This window comes from Spermophilus citellus, assembly GCF_964194105.1.
Source record: "Spermophilus citellus genome assembly, chromosome: 9".
Classification (NCBI taxonomy): Eukaryota; Metazoa; Chordata; class Mammalia; order Rodentia; family Sciuridae; genus Spermophilus; species Spermophilus citellus.
The window spans coordinates 17,840,542-17,866,514 of record NC_138191.1 but is presented as its reverse complement, the minus strand read 5'-3'; the positions used below and the strand labels follow the sequence as shown (position 1 = coordinate 17,866,514).

At 43.5% G+C, this 25,973-nt stretch overlaps 1 protein-coding gene across 2 annotated transcripts in view; it reads right to left on the bottom strand.

The window, feature by feature from the left end:
• VTCN1 (V-set domain containing T cell activation inhibitor 1) overlaps nucleotides 1-16,720 on the bottom strand; it is a gene marked incomplete at both ends in the record, with an annotated part of 68,853 nt that extends 52,133 nt beyond the window's left edge. For both annotated transcript variants that reach the window (XM_081307971.1, XM_081307972.1), the window contains one exon: nucleotides 16,689-16,720. In XM_081307971.1, coding sequence (XP_081164097.1) covers nucleotides 16,689-16,720 — 32 coding nt within the window. The remainder of the gene's footprint in view (nucleotides 1-16,688) is intronic.
• Between the last annotated feature and the right edge of the window lie 9,253 nt (nucleotides 16,721-25,973).

Sequence of the window (25,973 nt, the reverse complement as noted above, 5' to 3'; positions counted from 1 at the left end):
AGAATAGCAATTCTAAGCTAAAAGAGCAATGCTGAAGATATCACAATACCTGATTTTAACTTATACTGTAGAGCTGCAGTAACAAAAACTGCAGGCTTTCCCGACTGTTCCATGGGCTAAAACCAAGAAAGCAGACAGGCAGTTTCTCAGAAGGTGGGTGAACAAAAGAAAAAAAAAGTGGGGGAGGACTTTACTGGAATTTAAAACTGGACATTCGAAGCAGATTAGGACACAGGAGGTTGGATATAATAAGAGAGAAATCCCCAGTACAGCAGCTGCTGCCGAAGCCGGGCCAGAAGCACCAGCCAAAGTGGTCCCTCTGGGAGCAAAATGGAAGGATAAAGAAATTAAAGGAACCCACATTTTTAGTGGCCTGAGGCATGTCTGGGTCCAGACAATTTAGAGATCAAGGACATTGCCCAACAAACTGGGAAGGCACTTTGCACAACATCCTTGTGCCAGAAAGAAGCCGCCATCTTTCCAGGTGGAGTGCAGAAGACAAAAGAAGGAACCATTTTGCAGCCACAGGGCGGGGGCAGGTAACTGAGGAAGCCCATCCCTTGCAAACCTGAGTTTACCCCAAAACACAGGCTCAGTAAACACATACTGCATGACATGGAGTGTGCTTCAGTGACCAGGAGAAAATCAAACATGGAGGGATGTTTACACAGGGTCAGCTTGTCATGGAAACCCACGGGTCTCTACACCTCCCCCTCCAACCTGCTGGTTGCAGGACTGGCTGGGAGAGATACATCTGCTGGGAATTTAACTCAGGAGGGTTCAGATGGGAGAGATTGAGTTTGGAGACTGAACCTAGAATCAGGAAACATGGGCGGAGTTTGGGGGGGACACAGGTAGCATAGGGGACTAAGAATTGGCTCCTCCACCACATAAATGGAACCCAGGGGAGATCCCTGGGGAACAGTCTTCCAACATGGACCAGCAGTTACTGGGCCCTGGAGGTGTGCTAATTTAAAATCTGCAGACCAATTGGCTTTCAGTGAAGACCCTGGAGCCCACCTAAGGCTAAACCGCACCTCCAGGAATTCCACCTACAGGATTACCTCTCTCACTCCAGCAATCCAGAGGGTGGAGCATCACACTCCATCACACTCCAGATGACCCCACCTAGAACTGCTCAGAAGAGAAACTGAGAATCTTTTGAACTCCAATGGCTTATTGAGATTTCTCTCTCTCTTGTTTTTTTGTTTTTGTTTTGTTTTTTGTTTGTTTGTTTGTTTTTACTTTTTTCTTTTTTCCTTCCCCCACCCCTTTTCTCTGTTTGTGACCTTAATGGTACATGGACATTTATAGATACTCATATTTTTTTTCTCATTTATAGCATTTTTGAAGCCAGTTATTTTTAATGGATCAGTTTTTTTGAGGACTGGGATGTTTGATTAGTATATTTTCATTTTGTTTTGAATTATTTTATTTTTATTTAAAAAATTTTTCCTTTATGTATATTTTTCACTTGCCTGTTTCCCTTGATTCTCTTTCTCTCTTTTCTTCCACTAACAACCAATTGCTATGTTCTCTCTTTCACTCTTCCTTTAATTTTTTATTTCTATCTTCTTATTATTTGTTTCCCCCTAAACAGTGAGGTAGTAGAAACCTTCAGGGACACTCTAAGTCCACAGGGTAGAAACTCTACTGCCTCAGATCCATACTGTTAGATGGGTAAACACATGAAAAAGCAAGAGAACAAATTAATATCTATCCCAGAGGGCTGCCGTAATTAAATGGTGATTAGTGAACTCAGGAGGTGCTGGGCAGAGCACCCAGCACCTAAACAACACTGGCTTCTCTGACCTCTTCTACGCCAACAGGAATCTAGAAACCCATTACTCGATAAAGCCAGGGATGGAAGTAGAAGAAGGCTAAGAAAAAAGAAGAAAAATCTCAAATCTTGGAAAAGGTGGGAAGATCAGATGAAAAACTTTGCTGTTTTCTTTTTTCAAATTGTTGGCAGGGGAAACTGTTGGTCTTTGAAGAAGGCTTAAGTAGAAATTATTACTTTGGGGAGTCTAAAATACTGGTAGGAGTGTGATTTGGTACAAAATTCAGGGTAAAGGGAGGGGACACTTTGTTCACATCTGTCAGAAGGTTTACAATACACAGCCAACTTTGATCCTGTAATTCCACCTCTATGAATCCACGAAAGAACCAATAGGATGCATCTCCCAGTTTGTTAGCTGTTGTGTTAGTTTAAATTAATGTAATGGATTGTAGCCAATATTTAGTTCTAATAATAGGAAATTGAGTGATTCAATTAAGGTTCATCCTTAGTGACAATACCATGCACTTGTAAAATATCATAGCACAGAATATTTACTTACATAAGAAATGTTCATAAAACCAGCAAGTAGAAAGTAGTTTCTAATATACTTTATGATACTATTTATTACATACAGAGAAAAAAAAGACTGGAAAGACCTACTGATGGTGATTACCTCTGCGATAGCTAGGTTTGATAAAAAAATTTTCTGTTTTTTTTTCCTTTTTTGCTTTTCTTATTGTCCAAACTAATCAAGTATTACTCTGGTAAAACAAAGGAAAATAAAATTTAAAGAGCAAACACTGCTTGGTTGTTTTTTGTTTGTTTCTTTTTGCAGTACTGGGGATGATCCCAGGGCCTCACACATGCTAGGAAGGCCCTCTACCACTAAGCTACATCCCAGTGGGTCTTTTCTTTAGGTTTGCCTTTTCCCTGGATGGTAGACCAACAGGCATCTCTCAATCGGATGCTCCCTTGAAGATGTTCAACAGTTTCCTGGGTCAATGGTTTGTACCTTCAATAGAGCTCTCAGAATAAGAGCCCGTACCCAGGTGAGCGTGTGCTAGAAATTATACATAACATGTTTTCCTTCATTTGAGCAAGTAAACATGCTCTTCGTAACTCCATTCACAAGCAGCCCCAGGCAATGATGAAAGAACAGCCTCGGTTCCAGAGCCCAGGTGGGCAGCATTAGAAGCCCTGGAATTTTTCATGAACTGAACACTTCCTTCACAGTTTGACACCTTTTGGGCTTGCTATTGAAAGCCACCATCTTGCAATGGTGGATTTGCCTTAAGGGTGGAAAACTGTGAGGCTAACAGGATATGCTACCCATATTAAATGTATTTCTGCCTCAGAAAATTAGCATCATTCAGATAACATTGATTAAGACAAGTAGAGGGCTGGGGGATGTCACTTGGTGGTAGAGTGTTTGCCTGTCATGTACAAAGTCATGGGTTTGATCCCTAGAACTGAAAGGAAAAAAAAAAAGTATATTAGAGTTGGGTATAGTATGTTTGCCAAGTCTTTTAAAAGCAAGCATTACCTTGGTCTAATTTAGGAAATTTTAACCTAGAAACGTGAGAAAACATAGCCAGATTTATATTTTGTTCAAAATCTCAGTCTTATCCTATAAGTTAAGCAGGCATTTGAGGAGAACTCTAAGGAAGATGGCCTTCTGGCTCCTCCAAAGAGCCAAGATCTTGACAACTCTGAATATCAAAACATCTTCTTTCTCATACTGACATCACTTTTGTTAACACTTCAGACGTTTGCTTTTCAAGTACTTTAGAGAAAGGCAGTGGAAACTGGCATTTTGGATTTTGCCACGGAAGCTCCTGAGCTCTCGACAAAGTGTGGCTACCACGCCCATGGGCGGGAGACAGTTCGCCTCATGCGATCCATCTGGCTTCAGCCCAAGCCCGGGCTTCCCAGCTGCTCCAAGCAATCTTATTATTTAAAAAGTAAAATAATATTTTTTTCTAAACAACAAAGGAACGTAGAATTTGGAGACAGAAAGCTTGTAGACTCTATTTCCTATTCCCTCTGCTTATAGTGCATTAAATAGTTTTGACAAGGTAGAGCAATGAAATTGCTGATTCCTGGGAGAAGATGGTCAATAAAGGGCCTCATGGGCCCAGCAGAGTCCTGCCGTGACCATTGGCCTCGTGACCTCATCAACTCTTGGCTCATTTGAAAATCACTCAAAAAAGATTTGATTTGGGCTGGTTTTGCACATCTTCTAATCCTTCTCCCCAAGTCCCCCAACACTTTCTCATATCATTTCAAGTCTTAACTTATTCAGCTGTGCGACGGGGAGGATAGTATCCCACCTTACTTTTGTTGAGAAGACTGAATCTGTCTCATGCTGATCTCTCCAACTACCACCTCTGATCCCTGTACTGCCTTCCTCTTCCTCCTCCCATTCCTTTCCCGGGGTCTGGATGTTCTTCCCACCTCTCCTTTCCTGGCTAATTCCTTCAGATTAGAAGCTACCTCCTCCAGAAATTCTCTGTATCCACCCAACATGATCAACACCACCAAGATGGGGTAAGAAATGATTCCAAGACATTCTAAAATTGGCCTGTGGTGACACTTAGCGTACTGCATTGTAATTGTGTATCCGTGTGTCTCCCTGTCTAGTATGCCCTCTAAATGATGGTGGGCCTCATACCTCATTCATGATGGTCATCCTAGGACCTGTGGTGCTAGTACAAATACATGGTCACTGAATATTTGTTAAAGAAATATATAATATATGCACAACTCCTGAAAGATATTCAATAAATATCTGTTAAACAAATTGACAATGCAGCAGCACTCCTAGGAGAGTTCTGGTACATAGGAGGAGCTTAATGTTAGAGGTTGTGATCATGAAGTGGGACGGTGAGGCAGTCCCATTAGAAGGCCATCTCCAGAAGTGACATAAACTTTTTACCAAGAGATCTAAAATGTCAGGCAACATCCCTGTCATAAATGGACTCTCGGGAAGCTGAACTCAAAAGGAAATGAAAGTAGGGCATGAGTGATCATTGCTTTCAAGACTTCTGCTGATTTTAGCCAGATGCAGTGGTGCACATCTGTAATCCCAGACACTGGGGAGGCTGAGGCATGAGAATCACAAGTTCAAGGCCAGCCTTAACAACTTAGCAAGACCCTGTCTCAAAAAAGGGCTAGGGATATAACTCAATGCTAGACTAGTGCTTGCCCAGTGTCTGAGAGGCCTTGCTTTCAATTCCCAGTACCATAAATAATAAGGGTAATTCTCTTTTTCCAGTGGGCAAAGCAGCTTCTTATTGAAAGATGTAGATGTACTGATAATGTGAGAGAGCTGGGTGCGTCCGTCAATGTCATTGCCATAATCATCTTTTGCACCTGATACCTGCGATCTTCAGGGCAGTTTGGGGAGGTCCATTTATTGTACTTACCTAACAAATGAAAAACTGAAGCTTGGAGAAATAGACTAGCATCGGATCACACACAATAAAGTTGGAAAGGGACACCAAATTAGGCCTCTCTGATTCCAAGTCCCATGTTTTTCCATCTACCATGCAGCAGGCCTCTCCCCTTCCCATCACTCCCAGAGCACTCCCTATACTCTATTATTTGACTTCTACACCTAGAGAACAAATGAGATGCGAGGATCTGAACACGACAGGGCTTGTTCAAGGTTTACCAGGGTTTGCTCTCTCAGTGAGCCTAAGTCAAGGGCTTTATTTCCACTTATTTCATGAGAAATCAAAATGGCATATTCTTATTCTTCCTGGTAACTGAGTGTTCCTAGCAATGCCCCTGAGGGTCAGTGAATGTCTCTCACAGGCTGGCTCACTCTGGGCAGTGTCTTCCACTACAAGGCCCCAAACTGTCAGGGCCCCATTTAACATCATTTACACCTCACCCAGGTGTAATTAACCACTTTAATTAAATTAACTCTGTGCTTTTGTAAGGAAGTAACATCTTTAAACTCTCTTCTCTCACTTCCCTGGAATACATGATAATTCCTACCCACCTCTAACAACTGCTAGGATACCAGATGTGCCAAAGGATATCCAAATCCATTGTCATCCTGCAGGAGTAGGTCATACTGGTGACCATCTGGTACTGTGTAAATGACAGATGACCATGTCTGCACAGGCAAAGAATTCCAGACAGTGGGATAAAGAAATGTCAGGGGAAGAGGGAGAGAAGGAAGCACTGATTTAGTCCTAAACAAGCCACTGTGTCACTGTATTCTGAATCTACCCCCATCCAACATTTCCATTCCATGTCTTGGACACTTGGCTACAGAAAAACAACTTGAATTCTGGCTGTGTGTCTTCATTCTTTGCAGAGGCTCAGGTAACCAGTGCTGTGTCTCCTCCTTGCATCCAGAACAACTTAACTCACTTTGTGGTTATAGGCAAATGAGATGAACCAATATAAACTGGGATAATAACAATATCCTGAAAAGAGGAACTAATTGTTAATTATAATAATGAGAGGGCAATCACAATAACACCCGTGTTTCTTTAGTAGCTGTCAGTTAAGGAAAAAATGGATGAACCATTAATGTCACCTAATGAATTCTCCTTCCAGTTTTATGAGAGAGGAAAAGACATAGGTTAGTTACCAAGAAGTCAGTTCAGGGCAAGGGTAATTAAGAAAGAATTAGGGCTGGGGATGTGGCTCAAGCGGTAGCGCGCTCGCCTCGCATGCGGGCTGCCCGGGTTCGAACCTCAGCACCACATACCAACAAAGATGTTGTGTCCGCCGAGAACTAAAAAATAAATATTAAAAAAATTCTCTCTCTCTCTCTCTCACTCTTTCTCCTCTCTCACTCTCTCTTTAAAAAAAAAAAAAAAAAAAAGAAAGAATTACTGTAGAAGGGGACGATCTAAAAAATATGATGACTTTGAATATGAAAGATAAGCAGGCATTCCCGGGGAGTTAAATACCAGCCTGACCTTTACCAGCTGGGCACCTCCTCAGTCAGAACCTGTGTCATTTGGACAGTGGGGACAGGCTCTTGACACTACTGCATTCATGTGCTTCCTCCCCTCAAGGCTTCTATTATTTTCTAATTATCCCAGGATCTAGTTAACAAAGGAGTCCTGGTATATATTAATAAGTATTAATTTTATAAACAAATTGTATTGGGTCAATCACAATAAGATTTCTTCAACTATCTAGAAATTTTCAAAGTTTTAATATGCTAGTGTGCATGGTGAATGTCGCAGAGGCATGCACATTAGATTGAACCATTCAAAATGACCTTTTTTACAGGTCAAAAACAATCGAACATTGATAATTTCATATGGTCAGACTTAATACTGTTCAGGACTTCCACACGTGCACTATAGTAGATCTCTTCTGGGAAAAATTTGGTGTGATATCATTGTCCTCAGAACTCTCTTGAGGAAACACTGTCTTAGGTAGTTACGTAAAAGGCTATTAATTGATTGAGTCTTGCATGTTGCTTGGACCCCAACGATGCTCCTCTTCAACTGGATACCGGGTTGAGCAGAATGGGAGCACTTCTAAAAGGCAGATGGGGAGATCCCACCAGGTCTTTGGACTGAGTTTCCAGGAAGGGTGGCCCAATATGGCATTTCCCAATCCAATAGACATACAGAAATACACATTACTGAGTAAAAGTATAGTTGTTGCAGCACTGTGCATGGATTTTTAACTGATAAAGTGCTTTCAATCCACTTTTTAAAAAACACACTTTGTGTATTTTAGCACACAACGTTTTAATAGGAAAAAAGACAAGGAACTCTATATTAATAAGAATTATGTAAAAAAAAATATTTTCACTTGGGCTTGAAAAAGAGAAAGAGCAAAAAAGAAATCAGTAATTTACAATGATAAAACCATGGATGAGTTTATGTTTTTGTCTTCAAAATTCCTTAAATGTTGTTATTATCCCATTCTGCTGTATGAAAATCATACTAATTACTCAGTATTTGAGTCCATACCAGAATGTCTTCTGAGAAAATACCAATGCCCGTACTCCCGTTCCTTCTAGATGGGAGAGTAGTGTCAAGAAGAAGACGACCTCCTGCCAAGACTGGCCTCCTCTCAGGATAAAATGTCACCTCTTGAACAGTCCCTGTCTCTCCTCAACCAGAAGAAGCCCATCTTAATAGATTCCAAAACCGACAGGGATCCCCAACACCCAATGGCTCCCTTCTGAAGTTTGCAGTAGGTTTGTTATTTGAAGTTTTTTTGTGCTGGATCCTATGACAACAGTATTAATAATGACCAGCTTCCTCAGCAGGGCCTCAAAAAGCTATTAAATCTCAATGTCTCAGGAATACTGCACACTTATAAGGGAAATAGTAGGAAACATGACCAACATTACTAACAGAAATGCACAACTACATGGAGTACATAGACTCGTGAGCTCCTTGGGGGATCTAGCTCCCGTTTATTAAGCTGTGTCCCTGGGAAATGTCTTCCTGGTTTGGCTTTAGGATACCACCCCAGCAGCCCCTCAGCAGCCTGTCGGTAGAGGGTGAGGTTGTCATCGCCCAAGGGAATTCCTCTGGCCAAAGCTTCTTGCAAAGGTGGGGTAGCTGAGGAGCTACCCCAAGCCTCAGTGGAGACTTCCCTTGTGTGAGGAATATGCTAGAGTCCTATCTCCTGCCTCTCCCACCCCTGTCCCACTCCCAAACGCAGCCTTGTTGGCAGACACTGGACCAGCAGCGATTTGCAATCCATGACCAATGTTCCTTGTTTATTGTCCTTCTGCAGGAGCTGGCATGAATAAGGACCCAAAAGGCAGAGCTCCTCTGCAGCAAAGTGCCACAGAGCTGACCCCAAGACAAAGGTGACTGCAGCAGGAGGCTAGAAAACTTGGCTGGCTTTTGCTAAAATACCAGTCCCCTACATTCAAGTTATTAGAGAAAGATCCCCTGAGCTAAGGCCACTACAAGGACACCATGACTTTCCTATCAACTCTGGCTTCTTCTACCTTAACTCCAAAGGGAATCACCAAGATCTGACCTCTCTTCAAAGAAAAGAGAGGAGGATAGGAAGCAGTTTTCCTGGATGGGTAGAAGACGAAATCAAGGATCACCTTCTGGGATGGAGTAACCCTTTTCTGGCTCCATCCTGCTATGGGGCTTTCCATCAGGGCCTGTCTGAAAACTCACCCACTCTTTAAGGTCATGTGTCTGGGGCTCCCTGGGGTCTAGAAAAAGCCACCTCCCACACAGCATTTGCTCTTTTCATGAGTGTCATGCCTGGTAGGAAGGACTTTAGGAAGCTTATGCCAGCCGCTTTGCAGGATGATTATCTCTGTGCCGTTACAGTCTGTTCCTGAACCCTGAGGCCTTTTGGCCACGAAAAGCGCCCATTATCAAATACAGGAAAAAAATGAAAGGCTATGTCCTGGTACCAGAGGCAGGTTCACTGGCTGCAGAGTGTGATATTTTGGAATTGTGTGGGACCCAGGAGGAAAGTTGCTACCACCAGACCAGGTGCAGAGAAGCAGCAGCCAACTCCAAGAGCTGGGACCTCTGTCCTGAGTGAGGCAAAGCACAGGCAATCAGGAGAATGTAGTGAAATGCAAATCAAGAGAAGAAGGTGTTTCAAGAAAGAGGTCCTGGGGACATCTGTGTTGAATGCTGTTGTAACCCACTTGAATCAAAGTGTGAAATATGATATATCAAGAACTATGTAATGTTTTGAACAACCAATAAAAAAATTAAAAAAAATAAAAAATAAAAAATAAAAAAAAAGAAATTAAGAGAGATGAAAAGGAAGAGGGAAAGATAAAGGAGAGCAATCACAGATGTAATGGCTCTCTCTAAAGAAGAAAACGAGGGACATGGAATAAATGTTAACCCTACGAATTAAAAGAAAAATCTTTCCCGAAAATAAAAAATATTTGAAAGTGCATATTGAAAGATCACACCACATGCCAAGATTACTGACCCAGAATACCTAACACCACAACCATACTCTGACAAAGTTCTTTGACTTTAAGTTCTCTGGACCATCTAGAAGAAATGACCATGTGACTTTTAAGCAAGACAAAATTAGATTGTGGTCAGATTAGTGATTTATGCCAGGGAAAAAGAAAAGGAGTAACATTTAAGATACTCAAGGAAAGACAGTGTGAAACAAGGTTTTCATATCCAACAAACATTACTTTCAAGTATGAGGACACAGTCTGTTACCAACTTGTAACTGGGGAATATTATTCTCATGAGCCTTTCCCAAGAAATCTATCAGAGAGAATGCTTCAGACCACTAAAATAACTAGAGGGATATGGATATAGGGACAGGTGGCAGGCAATCAATATATAATTACCTGCAGAACCACAACAGATGAGAGCTAAGAAACCAAGAGTATTATATATAATGGCCATGTGCTCTAACAGCATACATATGGTACAACTTTAAAATTTTTTCCCTTTTAAAAACAGCTTTATTGAGATATAATTCACGTGCCATATGGTTCACCCATACAAAGTGTATAATTCAGTGTCTTTTAGTGCATTTTCAGAGTTATGCATTTATCACTACAATTTTAAAATATGTTCTTTACCCCCCACTAAGAAATTCCCTATCCCTTAGGTGTCACCTCCTAAGCCCCTCACCCTCACCTACCAGCCCTAGGCAATCACTGATCTACTTTATGGCTTTATCTACTCTAGATAGTTTGCACAAATGAAATTAGAGATTATGTGGTTCCTTGTGACTGGTTACTTTCACTGAGTATGTTTTTAAAGTTTATCCATGTTGTAGAATGCATCAGTATTTCATTTTATTTTTTATGACTAAATAATATATCATCATAAGGGTACACCATGTTTTATATATCTGTTCATCAACTGATTGACATTTTATCCTAACTTTTGGCTAATACAAATAATGCTGCTATTAATGTTTATAAGCCAAAAAAAAAAAAAAGACATGACACAAAACAGAGAAGTAAACACTGCAGAGGCATTGACAGGCGTAATATTTTGGTATAGAGGGGATAAAATACAAAATCTTACTAGAGTAAGATGTAGACACTAAGATCCTAAGTAAGATGTAGATCCTAAGATGTAGATTCTAATAGTTTCCCCTATTTTCACATATGAAGAACCTTAGCACAGAAAGGTCACACAGCCAGAAAGTGGCAGAGCTGGAAAAGGATGGACCCAGGGAGCCTGGCTCCACACTGTGTCAGGAATCCCCAAATCAACACTTGCTCTGCAAAGCCCCCAAACCAGTAAGATCCTTCATTCCAGACCACCTTTGCAACAAGTTTTCTGAGAAAGGGGTAAAAAGAGATAGGGTGGGTAGCTGGAGCAATTGCAGGACTGAGAGGTAGTTTTTCTTTTTAATATAGAAAATACTGACACATGGATTGCATGTTGCCTGGGATAATAGTAGTGAGGAGGAGAGATTGATGATACAAGATTGGGAAAGTGTTCATGAACAGGGCTCTCCCCGGGCCCAAGGTGCAGAGACGCTGACCTTTAATAGGAGCTGGGTAAATCCTTTGGACCCAGAATGGGAGTCAGAGAAAAAGGGCACCAATAAGTGTAGCAGGTACGAAATGAAAAGATGAAGGAGTATCTGTCTGCTGGCTTCTATTTTTCTCAGTGAAGGATGAAGCAACATCATTATCTGGGACTGGGAGAGGGAGAAAGGATGGGGGTTAGTAAGAGGATGGAAGAGAGAAGAGAGATGTGAAACGGCTATTCTGGGTGTGGGGAGTGTGAAGAAAACACAATAAAGAAGCAAGATAGGTAGTTAAAAGAGACAATTCAATACCCCTAAATATTATGGATGCTCTCTCTGCCTCTCAAATCTTTCATGGTTTTTATTCCATGAAATTTTTCATTTTAAATCTGCAGAAAAAGAAAGAAGGAAAATGGTCTGCCCTTTCTCCCATTACTGCCGTGCGGGGAGTAGTAGGAATACATTTGTGAGTGACGTGATAGTAAATCTGAAGTATTCCAGGCAGATGGTTTGGGATTGCGGAAAGTTAATGCAAAGAGAAATATAACCTGGGTTTCTTACCTGTAGAAACTTCTCGTCCCCCATCCCCACTTTGTCTTCCTCAAGACCCACCCATTGCCTCTTTAAACATTTCTTAAAGAAGAATGTGGAGTGATAAATGATCCGAAGTGAAATTTATCTCTCTCTGGATGCAATCTTTGCACTTTTTGCTTGGGTATCAAGCGGGTCCAGAAAAACTGCTAATTTAATGCTTCTTGAACTTGAGTGAGCATCAGTCACCTGGAGGGTCCTAACCACAGATTACTGGGCCTATTTCCAGTGTTTCTGTAGGTCTGAAGGGAGGAGGCCTGAAGATTTGCACCTGGAGTATTTGCACTTTGAACAGTTCCCAGATGACCCAATGGTCCCAAGACCACATTGAATGTTGAGGTGAGTGTTGGGACAGGTGGTGACCTTTGAGTTGATCTAGGTCACAACCTCAGGGGACAGAGGATTTGCCCATATCTCATAGGACAAGGGCTGGAAAGAAGGTATCTCAAATCTCCTGAAACCCCAGAACATTCCAGACACAAAGGTTCTTGTTGGACTTGTCATTCCTCTCCCTCCCTCCAAGTTACTTTGTTATACTCCGAAAACATCTGAAGGGAATAATTCTTAAGAGTGATTAACACAGAAAGGGCTACCTATGTGTCAGAGGCTGCTCTGAGCTCTTTCCATGTATTAATGCAGTTAGTCTTCATAACAACCCTAAGGACTAGGTACTATTAATAACATGCAATTTATTGATGAGGAAAGACAGAAAAGTAACTTACTTGAGGTCCCACAGCCAGTTAATGGAGAGATAGACTATATGCACATATCTAACTAATTCTAGAATCAACATATTTCTACTTTTTCATGGGTCAAAGGTAAATACGGATGAAAGCTTTGATATCTCAGATTTGAGGTTACTTGATGCTTGGGTAAAATATGGTCTGCAGGGGTCCAGCACAGTTTAAAGGATCATTGAAAAACCCCTTTTCTATCATTCTTTTAACTGCATGACCCTTGGGCAAACTGCATACTTTAGTTTGATGGTCTCATTGATAACATGAGGGCATGTACCGATTTTCTGAATTTTCAAACTCTAAAAGTGTATAATTCTTGGTGCATTTAATCTTTTCTTGCTGCTGCGTTCTCTGATCTAGATTAGCCACAGAAACAACACAGACCAACAGTCCACAGCCTCTGGCCTATTCTGGGGATGACTCTCTCATCAGCCAGCTAAAAACCTTTCTGCTGTGGCAGTCACTCGTCTTGGAGGAAGTGAGAATTTGCCCGTGATGAATTGGGTTCTGCTTTAAGTGGCAGAAGATGAAGCAGAGCTGGCTGATCAGAAAGATAGTTTTCTGATGAAAGTCAATATAGAGGAAGAGGTAGGAACGTGTTTGTTCCTGCCATGGTCTTGCTGGGAAGACACTGAGAAAATGATTTTGCCTCAACATTTGCATCTAGGAAATGGAGATAATTAAGAGTGTGAAGCAGTTTAGCTAATTAACCATGAATGAGTGCTTGGTCATAGTTCCATAGCTCCAACTGCACCCCAAAGCCTGTTGCTCTAGGTCTTGACAGACAGCACCTCATCAGAGGATCTAGATGATAAGATGTGCATCAAAGTTCCTCCCAGGCTACCTTACCTATCTTGACAGTCTTCACCACCACTTTTTAATGCTCGATGCGGGCAGAGCCAGACATTTAATAGAGTCTCAGCCCTGGCATCCTCGGATTTAGAGAATTATTGAGCCTCAGATTCATAGACTGAGAGGGGGCATGGATTTTATTATTTTATTTTATTTTATTTTTTCAAAATTAGAATCTGGAGAATTCTATGAATATTCTCCAGCATTTTGCAGGTACTAATTGCTCTGAGCGACTCCCGTGGCAGTTAATTTACAGTGTGCCCTCGCTAGAACATCTATTTCAGGGCGGAAAAGCCAGTGGGGTCATGGAATTGTTAAATTTTTATGGAGAGTACTGAGAACTGTAGAGAGATTTTCAAATAATGAGGAGAACAATAGTTAACAGAACTTTCAGGATGTACCAGGCACTTACTAATTTCCACAACGTCATTCCCACAACCCTAGCAGTTAGGTACTATAATCGGTCCCATTTTATAGACAGGAAATTGAATCTCATAGAGATATGAAACCAGATAGCCTAATCCCAGAGCCCAGATGTGTAGCCCTAAGGCAACACCTCCTCCCTACAAGGATGAGCAAGACAGAGTACAGACCCTGAAGAAGCTAACCCTAGTGAGAGACACTGATGGGCACCAGGAACAGATCTTCATGACTGTGAATATACAAGGGGCAATTAAGGTCAACTAGAAATATCCAGGTAGACTGCAAAGCAGAAGTGGCATTTGAGCTGAATGTTGAGATGAGAGGCCTGCGACAGGTAGGGACAGGGAAGAGCGTCAAGCCCAGAAGATAACATACCCTCGAGGGGGCAGACACAAGGTGCCACCTATTTAGGAATTCATTCCAATGCACAATTTATTCCATTTTCCAAGTTGCCGTCATGTTTAAGAAATGGGCTGAAGGCCCCGAAGGCTCAGATTTTGTAGGCTCAGAGAGGTTGAAAGTTGGGCCCAATTTACATGACTTGTGTTCAGCTCTCCCCAGATCCAGACAATTTGCACGGTGTTGCCACTACTTTCTCTGGCCGTCAAGATCTGAGATGTCTGAGCCAGGTGCCAGCTTGAAAATGTGGAAAAAAATGAGAGAACAAGATCCCAGAGCCCAGCTCTGGGAGCCTCCTTTGTTCAAGTCTCCCTTCCTCTCTATTTTACCCATTTTGGTCTGGCACAGAGATATCTTCTTTTTTCCTACCTAGTAGCTTCCTTCTTTTGACAAGTCAATCCCCTTGTCACAGATGATTTCCAATGAAACCAGGAAGTTTCATGAAGAATCAGTCCTAGGTGTTCCGTGCAACGCTGCTCTATTGACACCCATGACTTCTCTATTCTGATCTCTTCCTACCCCTCTCCCCATTTAGCCCCAGTTTCCTCCACTCACCCTTAAATGTTGGTGTTCTTCACTCCCCCACTCCAGCTTCTCTTCCTCTCTGTGCTCTCCTTAGAAGACACTCCATATGACCATTCCCTGCCTGTGAGCTCAGATCTCTATCCCCAGCCCTGACTTCTTCTAGTTTCAGCCTCATGCCTTCTGTTGCCCAGGGAAGTCTCCATTTGAAGGTTCCAGGATCCCTTCATGAGAGATACTGTTATTCATTCATGAAATTATGGCAAAGAGAGAGGGCTTGTTATGGCTGAGAGAGAACACTGGGTTCTCCCCCCCCCCACACACACTCCATCTGCATCCCTAGGACCAGCTTCCTAGATCCTGCGTCCCACTGAAGTTGTTCATTGTTCCTTTCCCAGTGACTCTTTTGCACAAAGAATTTGCCACCTTTGTGGCTTGTCCCTGCTTTTGCAACCACTGAGCACAAATAGCTAAGGAGACAACTGGGACCAACAAGAGGAGCCTCTGTGGATTCCAATGGGTCTCTAAAGGGTGGGGGATCTGCATTTTGAACACCCACCTCTTGCTAATCCTCCAGCAAAACCAGTCGGACTGGTTGCAGCGTATTATTAGAAAGCCCACACGAAGGTCCCTGAAACAACAAAGCCACTTGCATGTTTCCCATCCATGGGACCAAAACTGGAGGAATGGAGGAGGGGAGAGGCAGAGCAGCAGGGGCAGTGGGAGCAGAGGCGAGCCTAGGACAGGGTTTTAGGTTGCCATAGGGTTTAAAGCCCTTACACATAGCCACTAGGGCTTGAGCAAAGGACTTAACTTTTCACAATGGGGTAGTGAGGCTAAAAGTAGACACTTCTGTGAGGCACTAGTATAAGCCCCCGCAACACTAGCTCTTCTGATGCAGGTGTGTCTTGTGGACATTCTGGATGGAAGCCCACCATCACTACCTGCTGCTTCTCTAGGGTCTGCTGGAGCAGAGTGCTGCCAGGTTCGGAGGATGCTACCGAGTCTCTGCCACCCCTGCAGCAGGGCTGGTGGTTTCAGGTGAACAGGGGTGATGGACCAGGCATCCTGCTTCAAAGAAAAGACTTTTTTCTAGGCTTCTCTGGGAAGCCATGCTGTCTTCTCAGTCCCTTCACAAATTTTCCACGGTTGATCTGGATTCCCTTTTATTCTTCCTTCCCTCCATCCCTTCCTCCTTTTCTTCCTTGCACGGACTCTCAGCATGAGGAATCTGCTCTCCATTTTAGGGGGAGGGGGCCCAACTTCAGTCTGTTTTATTTTTCTCACAAAAAAAAATAGAAAAAAGAATTTATTTTTTCATTAGAAAAATAAAACAGAAATTGGAGGCTTCTTCAAACAACTTCTGGAATCAAGGGGAGGGGAGGAACTTGCTTCTTTCTTCACTTCTGAGGAGTGAGCAGCTGCTGTTGCTGCCTGTGTCTCCTCTCCACGGAAACTTTCTCCCAGGAAAACTGGGAACCTCATCCTTCAGTTGGGGTGATGTAGGGATGTGGGTGTGAATTGTTCAGAGAAATTACATCCACAGGGAAGAGTCAAATCACGCTCACCTTCACCCTCAGGGCTGTTTAGAGGGTCTCCTGTGTCCCACCCGTCACCAGCCATGGATTCCCTTCCAGCCCACCAAGCAGCTCCATGCAACCCTGCTCAGTGCCTCCAAAGTGCTCAGACCCTAATGTCTCAGTGGAGCCCCCAGCCAGGTTCACACTCTCCTCAGTCTAGAGAAACCTCCCTAACCTTGAACAGATGCCCTCAGTAGCTTTTTAGTCTAATGAGGCTCTTGTCCAGCAAGGCTCCCACGAGCCTAATACTGGATCAGAAAAAGATAAGATGGGACCCTATGGAACAACCCCACAGTTCTCGGCACCCCCCAAAGACCTCACTCCTGTTCTTAACCTGTAAGGATAGAGAGACGAGTACCCTACCTCCAGAAGATGATCTGCCCCAGGGAAGCCATGGCCACGGGAAGATTCCTCCCCTGATTGGGGCCAGGAGCTGGGATGAATGGAGCTGCTGCTGCCCTCCTGGGTGCCGTGACTCACAGTAAGTTCCAGGGTGCTGGCCTTAAATAGTGCAAGCCGGGAGGGTTGCACTCAGGTATGAGGAAACAGCTCTGCTGTGCAGAATTGCCTGTGGCCGCCTGCTCGCAGCCAGCCAGGGAAGCCAAGGGCCAGAGCTGCCTTTCCAAGGCCTGACCTGGTGAGAGGATGAGAAGAAAAAGTTTCCCAGGCCCCTGCTTCAGGGCTTGTATTTAACACAGGTCTTCTCCTCTTAACCTGTCAAGGGGAGCTCTAGAGAAGGAGACTGAATCTCAAAATTAGAAAGACCTGAAACAGCTCATTGTCAGGCTGTACCAGGAAGCTGCCGGGTCGCTGGCACTGAGACAGAGATTGTGTCACTGCCGAAAGGGTCTCTCATGGAGGTGATTCATACTGCAGGACCTCAGAAATATCATGAGTTCAAGTGACAAGGGTGCTGAATTTGTCCCTCAAGACTGAGCTCACCTTGGGCCCCAGAGACTGCTCAGGGTGGACAAATCTCTTCCGGTTTTATTTCAGTGAGAAGGTAGAAGGGCTTCTTTAAAACAAAAAAACAAAAAACAAACAAACAAAATAACAACTTTCTTTTTCTTTTTAAAATTCCAAAGGACACCAAATATACATTACTTGGGACTCTTGCTGTTAAAGATGAGTTTGCAAAAATGATCTCTGACATTTCACCCAGCATTCAGGTTTCCACCTACACAGGAGGTAGGCATGAAGCTTGCTCTCTTTATATTTTTCCTCCATATTTGGATGGGAAATGCTCATGACTGTTTGTGACTGTTTAAAGGTCCTCCAGGGGTGAAAAGATGGCTCAGTAATAGAGCCCTTGCCTAGTATGTATGAGACCCTGGATTCAATCCCCAGCACTCGCCAAAATAAGAAAAAGAATTTGTATCAAGCGAAGGTGCTCCAGGCCTTCCGTATAATCATTCCAGCCATAGAGTAAAGCTGGGGAGGGGAGGAGGACTGAGCAGTAGGAAGACCTCACAGAAGAGGGCAGTTTCATAGTGGAAAGATCTTTATAGTCACACAGTCAGGCCTGAATCTCACGTGGCTTCAGGAAAATCACTGTACCTCTCTGGTCCCTAGTCTAAAACGTGAACAGTAGTGCACATAAAATAATGGGTAAAGTGGTTGCAAAGCAAACCTGTGTGTGTGTGTGTGTATGTGTGTGTGTGTGTGTGTGTGTGTGTGTGTGTGTGTGTAGAGAAAGAGAGAGAGAGAGAGAGAGAGCACTCGGGGGTGGAGAACTCAAAAGCATCATTTTTCCAGCACTGGTGTGATTCTATGGATTCTCTTGACATTATTCCTCTCTGAGAACCTCCATCAAAGCCTCCCCTTTTTTTCTTGTGCTCAGATTACCTTCCTTCTCTCCCATAAGTGATGGGCTTCTCCACAGTTCTATCTCCTGCCCTTTCTTGTCTTAGCATATATATCCCTTGGGTAACCTTAAAAGCTGATCTGCTGAAGCCACCCCTGTATTTGGAGATGCCAACGTCCGTATCCCCAGCTCATGCCTCCTGACTGGGCCTGTACAGTGGACATCTCCACTTGGCTGTCCTTCTGGGAAAGCATCACCATCTCCAATCCTGCTGTTCCTCCTGGTCACACCTCTTGGAACACAGAAGCATCACATGCTAGTGTAGATACTGCCAAACCTCAGTCCTTATCCCCATGCCAATCCAATAACGAGGACACGGTTTTAAGAAAAAGGAAAAAAGACAGTTTATTGCTTTGCTGGCAAAGGAGAGACACAGGGGACTCCTGTCCCAAAGGCTGTGATTCTCCCCATCAGCAGGAGCAGGGAGCTTTTAAAGAGGTGATTCAGAGAAAATGAGATTAGGGAGGAGAGATCAGGAAGGAGAAGCTCAGGGAAAAGAAGATCAGGGAGGAGAAGATTGGGAAAAAAGAGAAAATACGTGTAAGTTTCAAAGCAACAAGGGACATAGTCAAAGCATCAAGCGAACCCCTGTTACATAGAGGTAAAGGGACACTTCTCCATTGAAGGGTCACTGGAATAAACTGTCAAAAATTAAATAGGAGAAAAGGAATATACATTCATTAATGTGCAAAAGGAGAAAACCATAGCATCAGGGAAAATCTTGGGAGTGTGATCAACTACCCACTTAACGTCATTCAAAAACTCATTTACCCCTTTCTCTATGGAGGGATGTGTAGACAATTTTGAATGCTGGTGATGATTAGAGAAATTAATGGTCCCCAGGATGGTCTCTAAGGAATTTGAATGTGCCTGAGGGAAAGACTTTATCTCACAGGGGAAGCCTGTCCTGGTGAGGTTACATTCCTCCATCTTCTTTTAGATCTTGGGAGTTAGATAATGGGGCTTCAGAGTGGGACGGCTGTTGAGTTGCTTTTCACTCTGTTCCTAATGAAGATAAGGGAATTCCAGAGAGTCTCTTCTTAGGCCTGGATAGGCAGAAGCAGGGCGAGCTTCCCCCTTAGGTCAAGTCCTTAGCACAGCCAAACATGATATTTTGGGGTGTCATTCTTTGGGCCCCAGCACTACATTGTACAAGTCAGAAGCCTCAAAGTTGCCCTTTATTCCCTCTCTCCTTGCTCCCACATCTCTGTGATCACCACATCTCCTGGTTCTTGCTCCTGGTCTTTTTTGTTCTGCCACCATGACAAAGGATGACGATTAGGTGACAGAAAGGCGTTGGCAGGCTTGGCCTCTCCTCCGGGCCTCTCCTTGGTGTGTAGAGGGCTGTCTTTTTCCGGTGTCTTTGCTGGCAGGCTCTTCTCTCTGTGCTTGTGTAGGTCCTAATATCCCCTTCCCAGAAAAACATATTGGACCAGCCAAATTGGGCGAGGGCCCACCTAATGGCCTCCTGTTAACGTCATCACCTCTTTGAAGGCCCCCTCTACATATACACTCACATTCTGAGGTCCTCAGGGTTAGGACTTGAACGTGAGTTTTTGAGAGATATTTCAGCCCATAACACTTTCTTATGCCTCTAAATCCATCCCTTCTCTCTCTTCTCCAAAGCAATGCCTAAACTCAACACTTACCATTTCCAAATTGAATTCAGTTATTAAACTTAATTTATTAAAATTATTTAATTTATCGACCTCATTGTCCGGCCCCTAGCCCACCCCTGTTTAGTGCCAGTCTACCCACTTTGGCTAAAGTGGTCTTCCTAAAATGCAAATCTGATGACTGCTTCCCCGTACGTGATCTGGCCTCTGCCTGCCTCTCTGGATTTCTCTCGTGTCCCCCTTTCTCATTCTGTGATCAGCCAATGCTGAGCTGCTTTGGGTGTCTCTAAAATGTCACGCTCTCCGAGGCCACTCTACCTTTTATACAGGTTCCTCTCTCCACCTGGAATCCATCCTGGTCTTTTTCTTGTTTTGTGTAAGATCTATGGGGAACTTTCCCAACCAGTTCTATCTGGCAGGTGCCCCCGCTCTGGGTTCCGATGTTAACCTGGTAATGGCCTCTGTGTTCCTGACCTTTGGCTGTGGGTCTGTCTCCTTCCCAAGGTACACCTTAAAATTAGAAAATGTGTCTTCTTCATCTTTGCATCTTCCACCATGATAAGGCAGGTACAGAGGAAGCCATCATGAAACGTTTGTGGAATAAATGCAAATCTGATTTCAGAGCACATAATAATAGTACAATTTCCTGCTCATGCATCTATCTCATTGCTAGTCTGTGAGTTCCTGGAGGATAAAAACTCTGTCTCGTTCATCTTTTTTTTTTTGTCACCAAGTCCTAGCACCAATCCAGACATAAAAAGGACTCAGGAACACTTGATGGATGTGTGATCAGGGATCAACTTGGGGTGTGATCAATCAAACACTTCTGGAGGAGATGTCCTGCGAGCTGGAGTGACACTATTAGAGGCAGGAGAGAACAAGCTGCATTTAAAATAGAGGAGCGATTTAGGATTAGGACGAAAGGTAAAGAAGATGTCTGAAACAAATATAAATCCCTTTTGATCTCAGGAAAAGAGGCTTTCTCTCTCTCTCTCTCTCTCTCTCTCTCTCTCTCTCTCTCTCACTCACACACACACACACACACACACACACACACACATTTAATATAGCTGGAATCAAGATGTCCTCTCATGAATTTTTTCTGTTTGTTTTTAAATTTCAATAGCCCAGTCATTTGGAGCTCTTCATTTTCTCCTTGTGAATCTGGACATTTTCCTGTGTACCAACCAGGTTTAAAATTCCCCAGAATGACAGCATATTCTGGCTGTGATAGGAACAGCAGCCACAAGTGTGGTTTATTATGCTTTTTGCAAAAGACCCCCAGCTCTTGGGATCCTCACCATCGCCCTGTGGAGGGTTTTACAAGTGGTAATCTAAGTCTCACAGATTAAGGGATTTATTCAAGGTCAAATTTATTCAATTTTTCTCAAGACTTACTTGCCTGTGGGTGTAAATGGGGTCATATTAACAAAAACAACAGAGATGTCACTAGCTCTTGAACCTACTTTCTAAGGCAAAATCTCTGGCTCATCTACAAGCTGTATCTCTTGCATTCTCAAGATATGACACAAAAGTTCTCAGAAGAGTAAACTATGGAGGATTCTTCCACTAAGGGCACCCTAGGAATCCCTCCTTCCTGTACCGGTGCCTTTGGATAGCCGCTGCCCACGGGGACCTGGGGCTTGGCCACTGGAACGTTATCAAAGGGGACGCCAGGGAAAGCAGAGGCTGGCCCTCTCCAGCCACTGAGGACTCTACTGCTACCATGTAAAAGAGTGGAACAAAGATGAGCCCGTGCCACTGAGATCCCTATAAATATCAGCCCCCAACTGATCTGTCGGCTGACTGCAACCACATGAATGACCTTAGGTCAGGAGACTCACCCACTCAAGCCTGGCCATTATTACTGACTCAAATAATCATGGTTGTTGTTTCAAGCCACTACATTTTGGGTTGACTTGTTACATAAGCAATAGATGACTGATACACTCTTCTTCCACCTTATTCTGTTCTGTTTCTCTTGCATGGTCACTTCTTCTGAGTCACCTCTGATGTCATCTTAATATCTATTGCCTGGCCTTAGAATTCCACCTAATATCTGCACCATTGAGCTATCTTGCTTCCGAACTGATAATGGTGTTCCATATAGCACCCAGTATGCTAATACATGTTACACACCTATGCACACAAGCAGGCACACTCATCAATGCCGCAGAACTAAAACAAAAGTTTGTTACTAAATCTGCCTATAGAAAAGTAATAAAAAGGGGTCCTCATCTATTAAAAGAAAGATATCATACTCTGTACCTTTTCATCAATATTTCAGGCTCTCTTTAATACATGAGTATAATATGAGACCCTCTCTGAATATTGCCAATGTCTTGGCTGGGCACAGAATCACGAGCCACTCAAGCAGGAACAAAACTTTATTTTTGAAAAAGCCGCCAAACCTCCATACGCACCGACAAGCCAAAACCGGTCCACCCACGCGCGCCTACCGGAACCGCCCCCCCCACCTCCCCCGGAATTCCCTCCTACTATCCTTCCCCAACCAATGGGAACTCTCCAGGAGTCCTGTAACATGAGTCCTGTAGCAGGCCAAGGTGAACAGCAGGAGTCCAATTTCCATATGAATGTAAATCTTAACATAATCATATCATCTCAGTGGCTAGCTGGCATCACCTTACAACCAAAAGTGCCATGCATCATATTATTTGCTTGTGGCTCCTAGCACATAACCAACAGAAGAAAGTCAAAGCCTCAGATAAAATGATAGCTCCATATGTGGACTAGAGGTCAGCACCCCTTTCTATTAGCTCTTTTGAAGTTTGCTGAACTACAAGTTCTGCTCTTCTCAAATCTTCTAAGTATGATAAGATTTCTTCTCTGAATGTGTTTGTGTGGTTGACAACGATTAATTGAAGTTTTCAAACTATATAATAGAAAAAAAATATCTAGTAGAGGACTGGGGATGTGGCTCAGTGATAAAGAATGTGCCCGGCGTGCATGAGACCCTGGGTTCGATCCAGCACTACAGAAAAACAACAAAACAAAACAAACAAGCGAACAACTCAAAATGTCTAGTAGAGAAGATTTTGAATATTCCCAACATAATGGAATGAAAGATGTCTAAGGTGATAGATTCAACAGTTACCCCAATATGATCATTACATACTGCATCTATGTGTTAAAATATTATACCACAACCTATAAATACAGGCAACTACTCTGTGTCAATTAAAAATAAAAATATATTTTTTAAAAACTTTTCTTCTTTAGTAGAATATTGTAAGATTGCAAAACCTTGCTAACCATAGGTAATATTCTGCTAGGAGCCACAAGCAAATAGCGTGGGTGGACCGGTTTTGGCTTGTCGGTGCGTATGGAGGTTTGGCGGCTTTTTCAAAAATAAAGTTTTGTTCCTGCTTGAGTGGCTCGTGATTCTGTGCCCAGCCAAGACATTGGCAGTTATGGGTGCTTTCTCTTTAGGGTAGGGCTGCTGCTTCATCGCTGGCCAGGAGGGGTACCGGCATAGGAGTTGGATGCCTTGCCTCCTCTCCATCCACACCCCCACCCCCAGCCCTTCATCCTTCAGCACAAAGCCCTCAGGCATAGATTCCTAGCAGCCCCACCCAGGCCTTCACCAGTTCACAAGTTTGTGTAAGCCTTAGTGTCACCCCAGTGCTGAAGCCTAGTTGTGATCCCTTGCCCACTGACTCCCAGTGCCTTACTACCCCACCCCATATTCATGCATAGCATTACTGACTGGTCCTGGGTTAGTCTGAGTGTGGCACCAGAAATCCTGCTAAATTAGCAGCCAGGCATCCCCTACCAAGCAACTGGAGTCGGGCCCTGCATTAACTTCCTGGGGCTGCTTAACCAAGTACTACCAAATGGCTGGCTTCTACAACAGGCATTTATTAGGGCACAGTCCCTGAGACGAGATGTCCAAAATCAAGGTACGTTTTGCTCCTTCTGAAGGCTGTGGGGAAAGAACCCATTCAGGGCTTCTCTCTTTGGTTTCTAGATGTTCATCTTCTCCTAGATCATCTTCTCTATATGTGTCTGTCTCTGTTTCCAAGTTTTCCCTTTTTATAGAGATCTCTTTTTATATAAAATGAGGATCCATCCAAATGACCTCATTGTAACTTGACTACCTTTAGTTAGCCCAGACACCGTCTCCAAAGAAGGCCTCACTCTGAGGTTCCCAGAAGGGGTGGTTAAGACTTCCATATATCTTTCTGGTGGGTACAGTGGACTGAATATTTGTGCCCCCCATCCATATGTTTTTCTTTGTGAAGCTGGGAATTGAACCTAGAACCTTGTGCATGCTAGGCAAGTGTACTATCACAGAGCTATAGCCCCAGCCCCTGTATCTTAAAATCTTACCTTTGATGTGATGGCACGGGAGTGTGCGGTCTTTGGGAGCTGATTAGACTGGGATCAGTGCCTCTGTAAAAGGGGCTTCCATGGGCTCTCTGACCTTTCTCTGCCACCTGAGGAAACAGTGAGTGAGCAGTCTGCTTCTCAGAAGTGGGCCCCCAGCAGGACCTGACAGCGCTCCTACCCCAGGGCTGGACTCCCAGACTCTAGAACTATGAGAAATAAGCACTTGATGTCTGTGGTATTATGTGGTGTCCACCTGAACTAAGACGGTGGGACAGAAGTCAACCCCTAACAGTCCCCTGGGTGAGGCCAGGTCTTTCTCCCGTTTTTCACTGTGCTGCTCCACACGACTCCAGGCCCTCTGCTGTGAGCAGGCCGCAGGAAAAGGGTGGAAGGCTGGTGTGGGTCACACGGCTCTGACACACACAGCTGCAGGCCTTGCTGGGGAGGTGCTGGCCTCACCGGGGAGATGGGATGCTCCATGGGGACCTTCCTCAGCTGCACATCAATGATGGAGGACTGAAATGTTCTCAGATGATACTTTCTGCCCCCTTTCAGGGGAGGATTACGCTTCCATGTCCCACTAAAGACAGGATTGGTCATGTGACTCCCTTGAGCCAATGAAACGTGTGTAGGAGGGACACGCGTTCCTTCTGAGAGAAAGCTGAGATGTGTATGCATTTGGTCATGACCTCTCTCCTTCTGTGGAAGACTCCATGTTCTAGACTGAGGAAGGCTCAGTAGCCTAGATCCTGGAGGAAGTTGACATGGAGTGGAGTTTAGTACCACAATGGGCTATAGGATGAGCTTGGAAAAGCTTTTCTTATTAAAAGCTACTGAGATGTAGGGGTGTTTGTTAGTGGGCACAACTTTCCTTATCCTGACTGATACAAAAAACTTGCCCAATAGGGAATAATGGTTTAGTTAAGAGCATAAATATAGGTTGTTGGTGGGATTGCAAATTGGTGCCACCACTCTGGAAAGCAGTATGGAGATTCCTCAAAAACCTAGGAATGGAACCATTTGACCTGGTTATACCACTCCTAGGTATATATCCAAAGGAATTCAAATAAGCATACTACAGTGATGCAGCCACATCAATGTGTATAGAGCTCAATTCACAACAGCTAAGCTATGGAACCAACCACGGTGCCCTTCAACAGATGAATGAATAGAGAAAATGTGGGGTATATATACACAACGGAGTATTATTCATCCTTAAAAAGAAGAACAACTTTATGGTATTTACTGGTAAGTGGTTGGATCTGGAAACTATCATGCTAAATGAAATAGGCCACTCCCCCAAAACTAAAGATCAAATGTTCTCTCTGATATCTGGATGCTAACACTCAACTAGGGGTCAGGGGAGGGAAGAATAGAAGTTCAGTGGATTAGACGAAAGGAAATTAAGGGGAGAGAGGGGGATAGGAATAGGAAAGATGGTGGAATAAATCTGACATAACTTTCTTATGCTTATATATGAATACAGCACAATGAATCTCCACACCACCCACAAGACTGGGGTCCCAATTAGAATAAGATATATTCCATGTGTGTATAATATGTATGTGGAAATATGCTTTATTGTCATGTATAACTAAAAAGAACAAATAAAAAAATAAAAGATTTCCCTTTACGAAATACCAAAAAATAAATAAAATAGAATATGAATATAGGGCTGGGAATGTCGCTCAGTGCAGTTGAGTAGAGCATTTCCTAGCGTACACAAGACCCTGAATTCAATCTCCAACACTGAAAAAAGGTTTTAGAAATATAAGTATGAAAATGTGAGTGAATACCAGATAAATCTGTACGTCAATG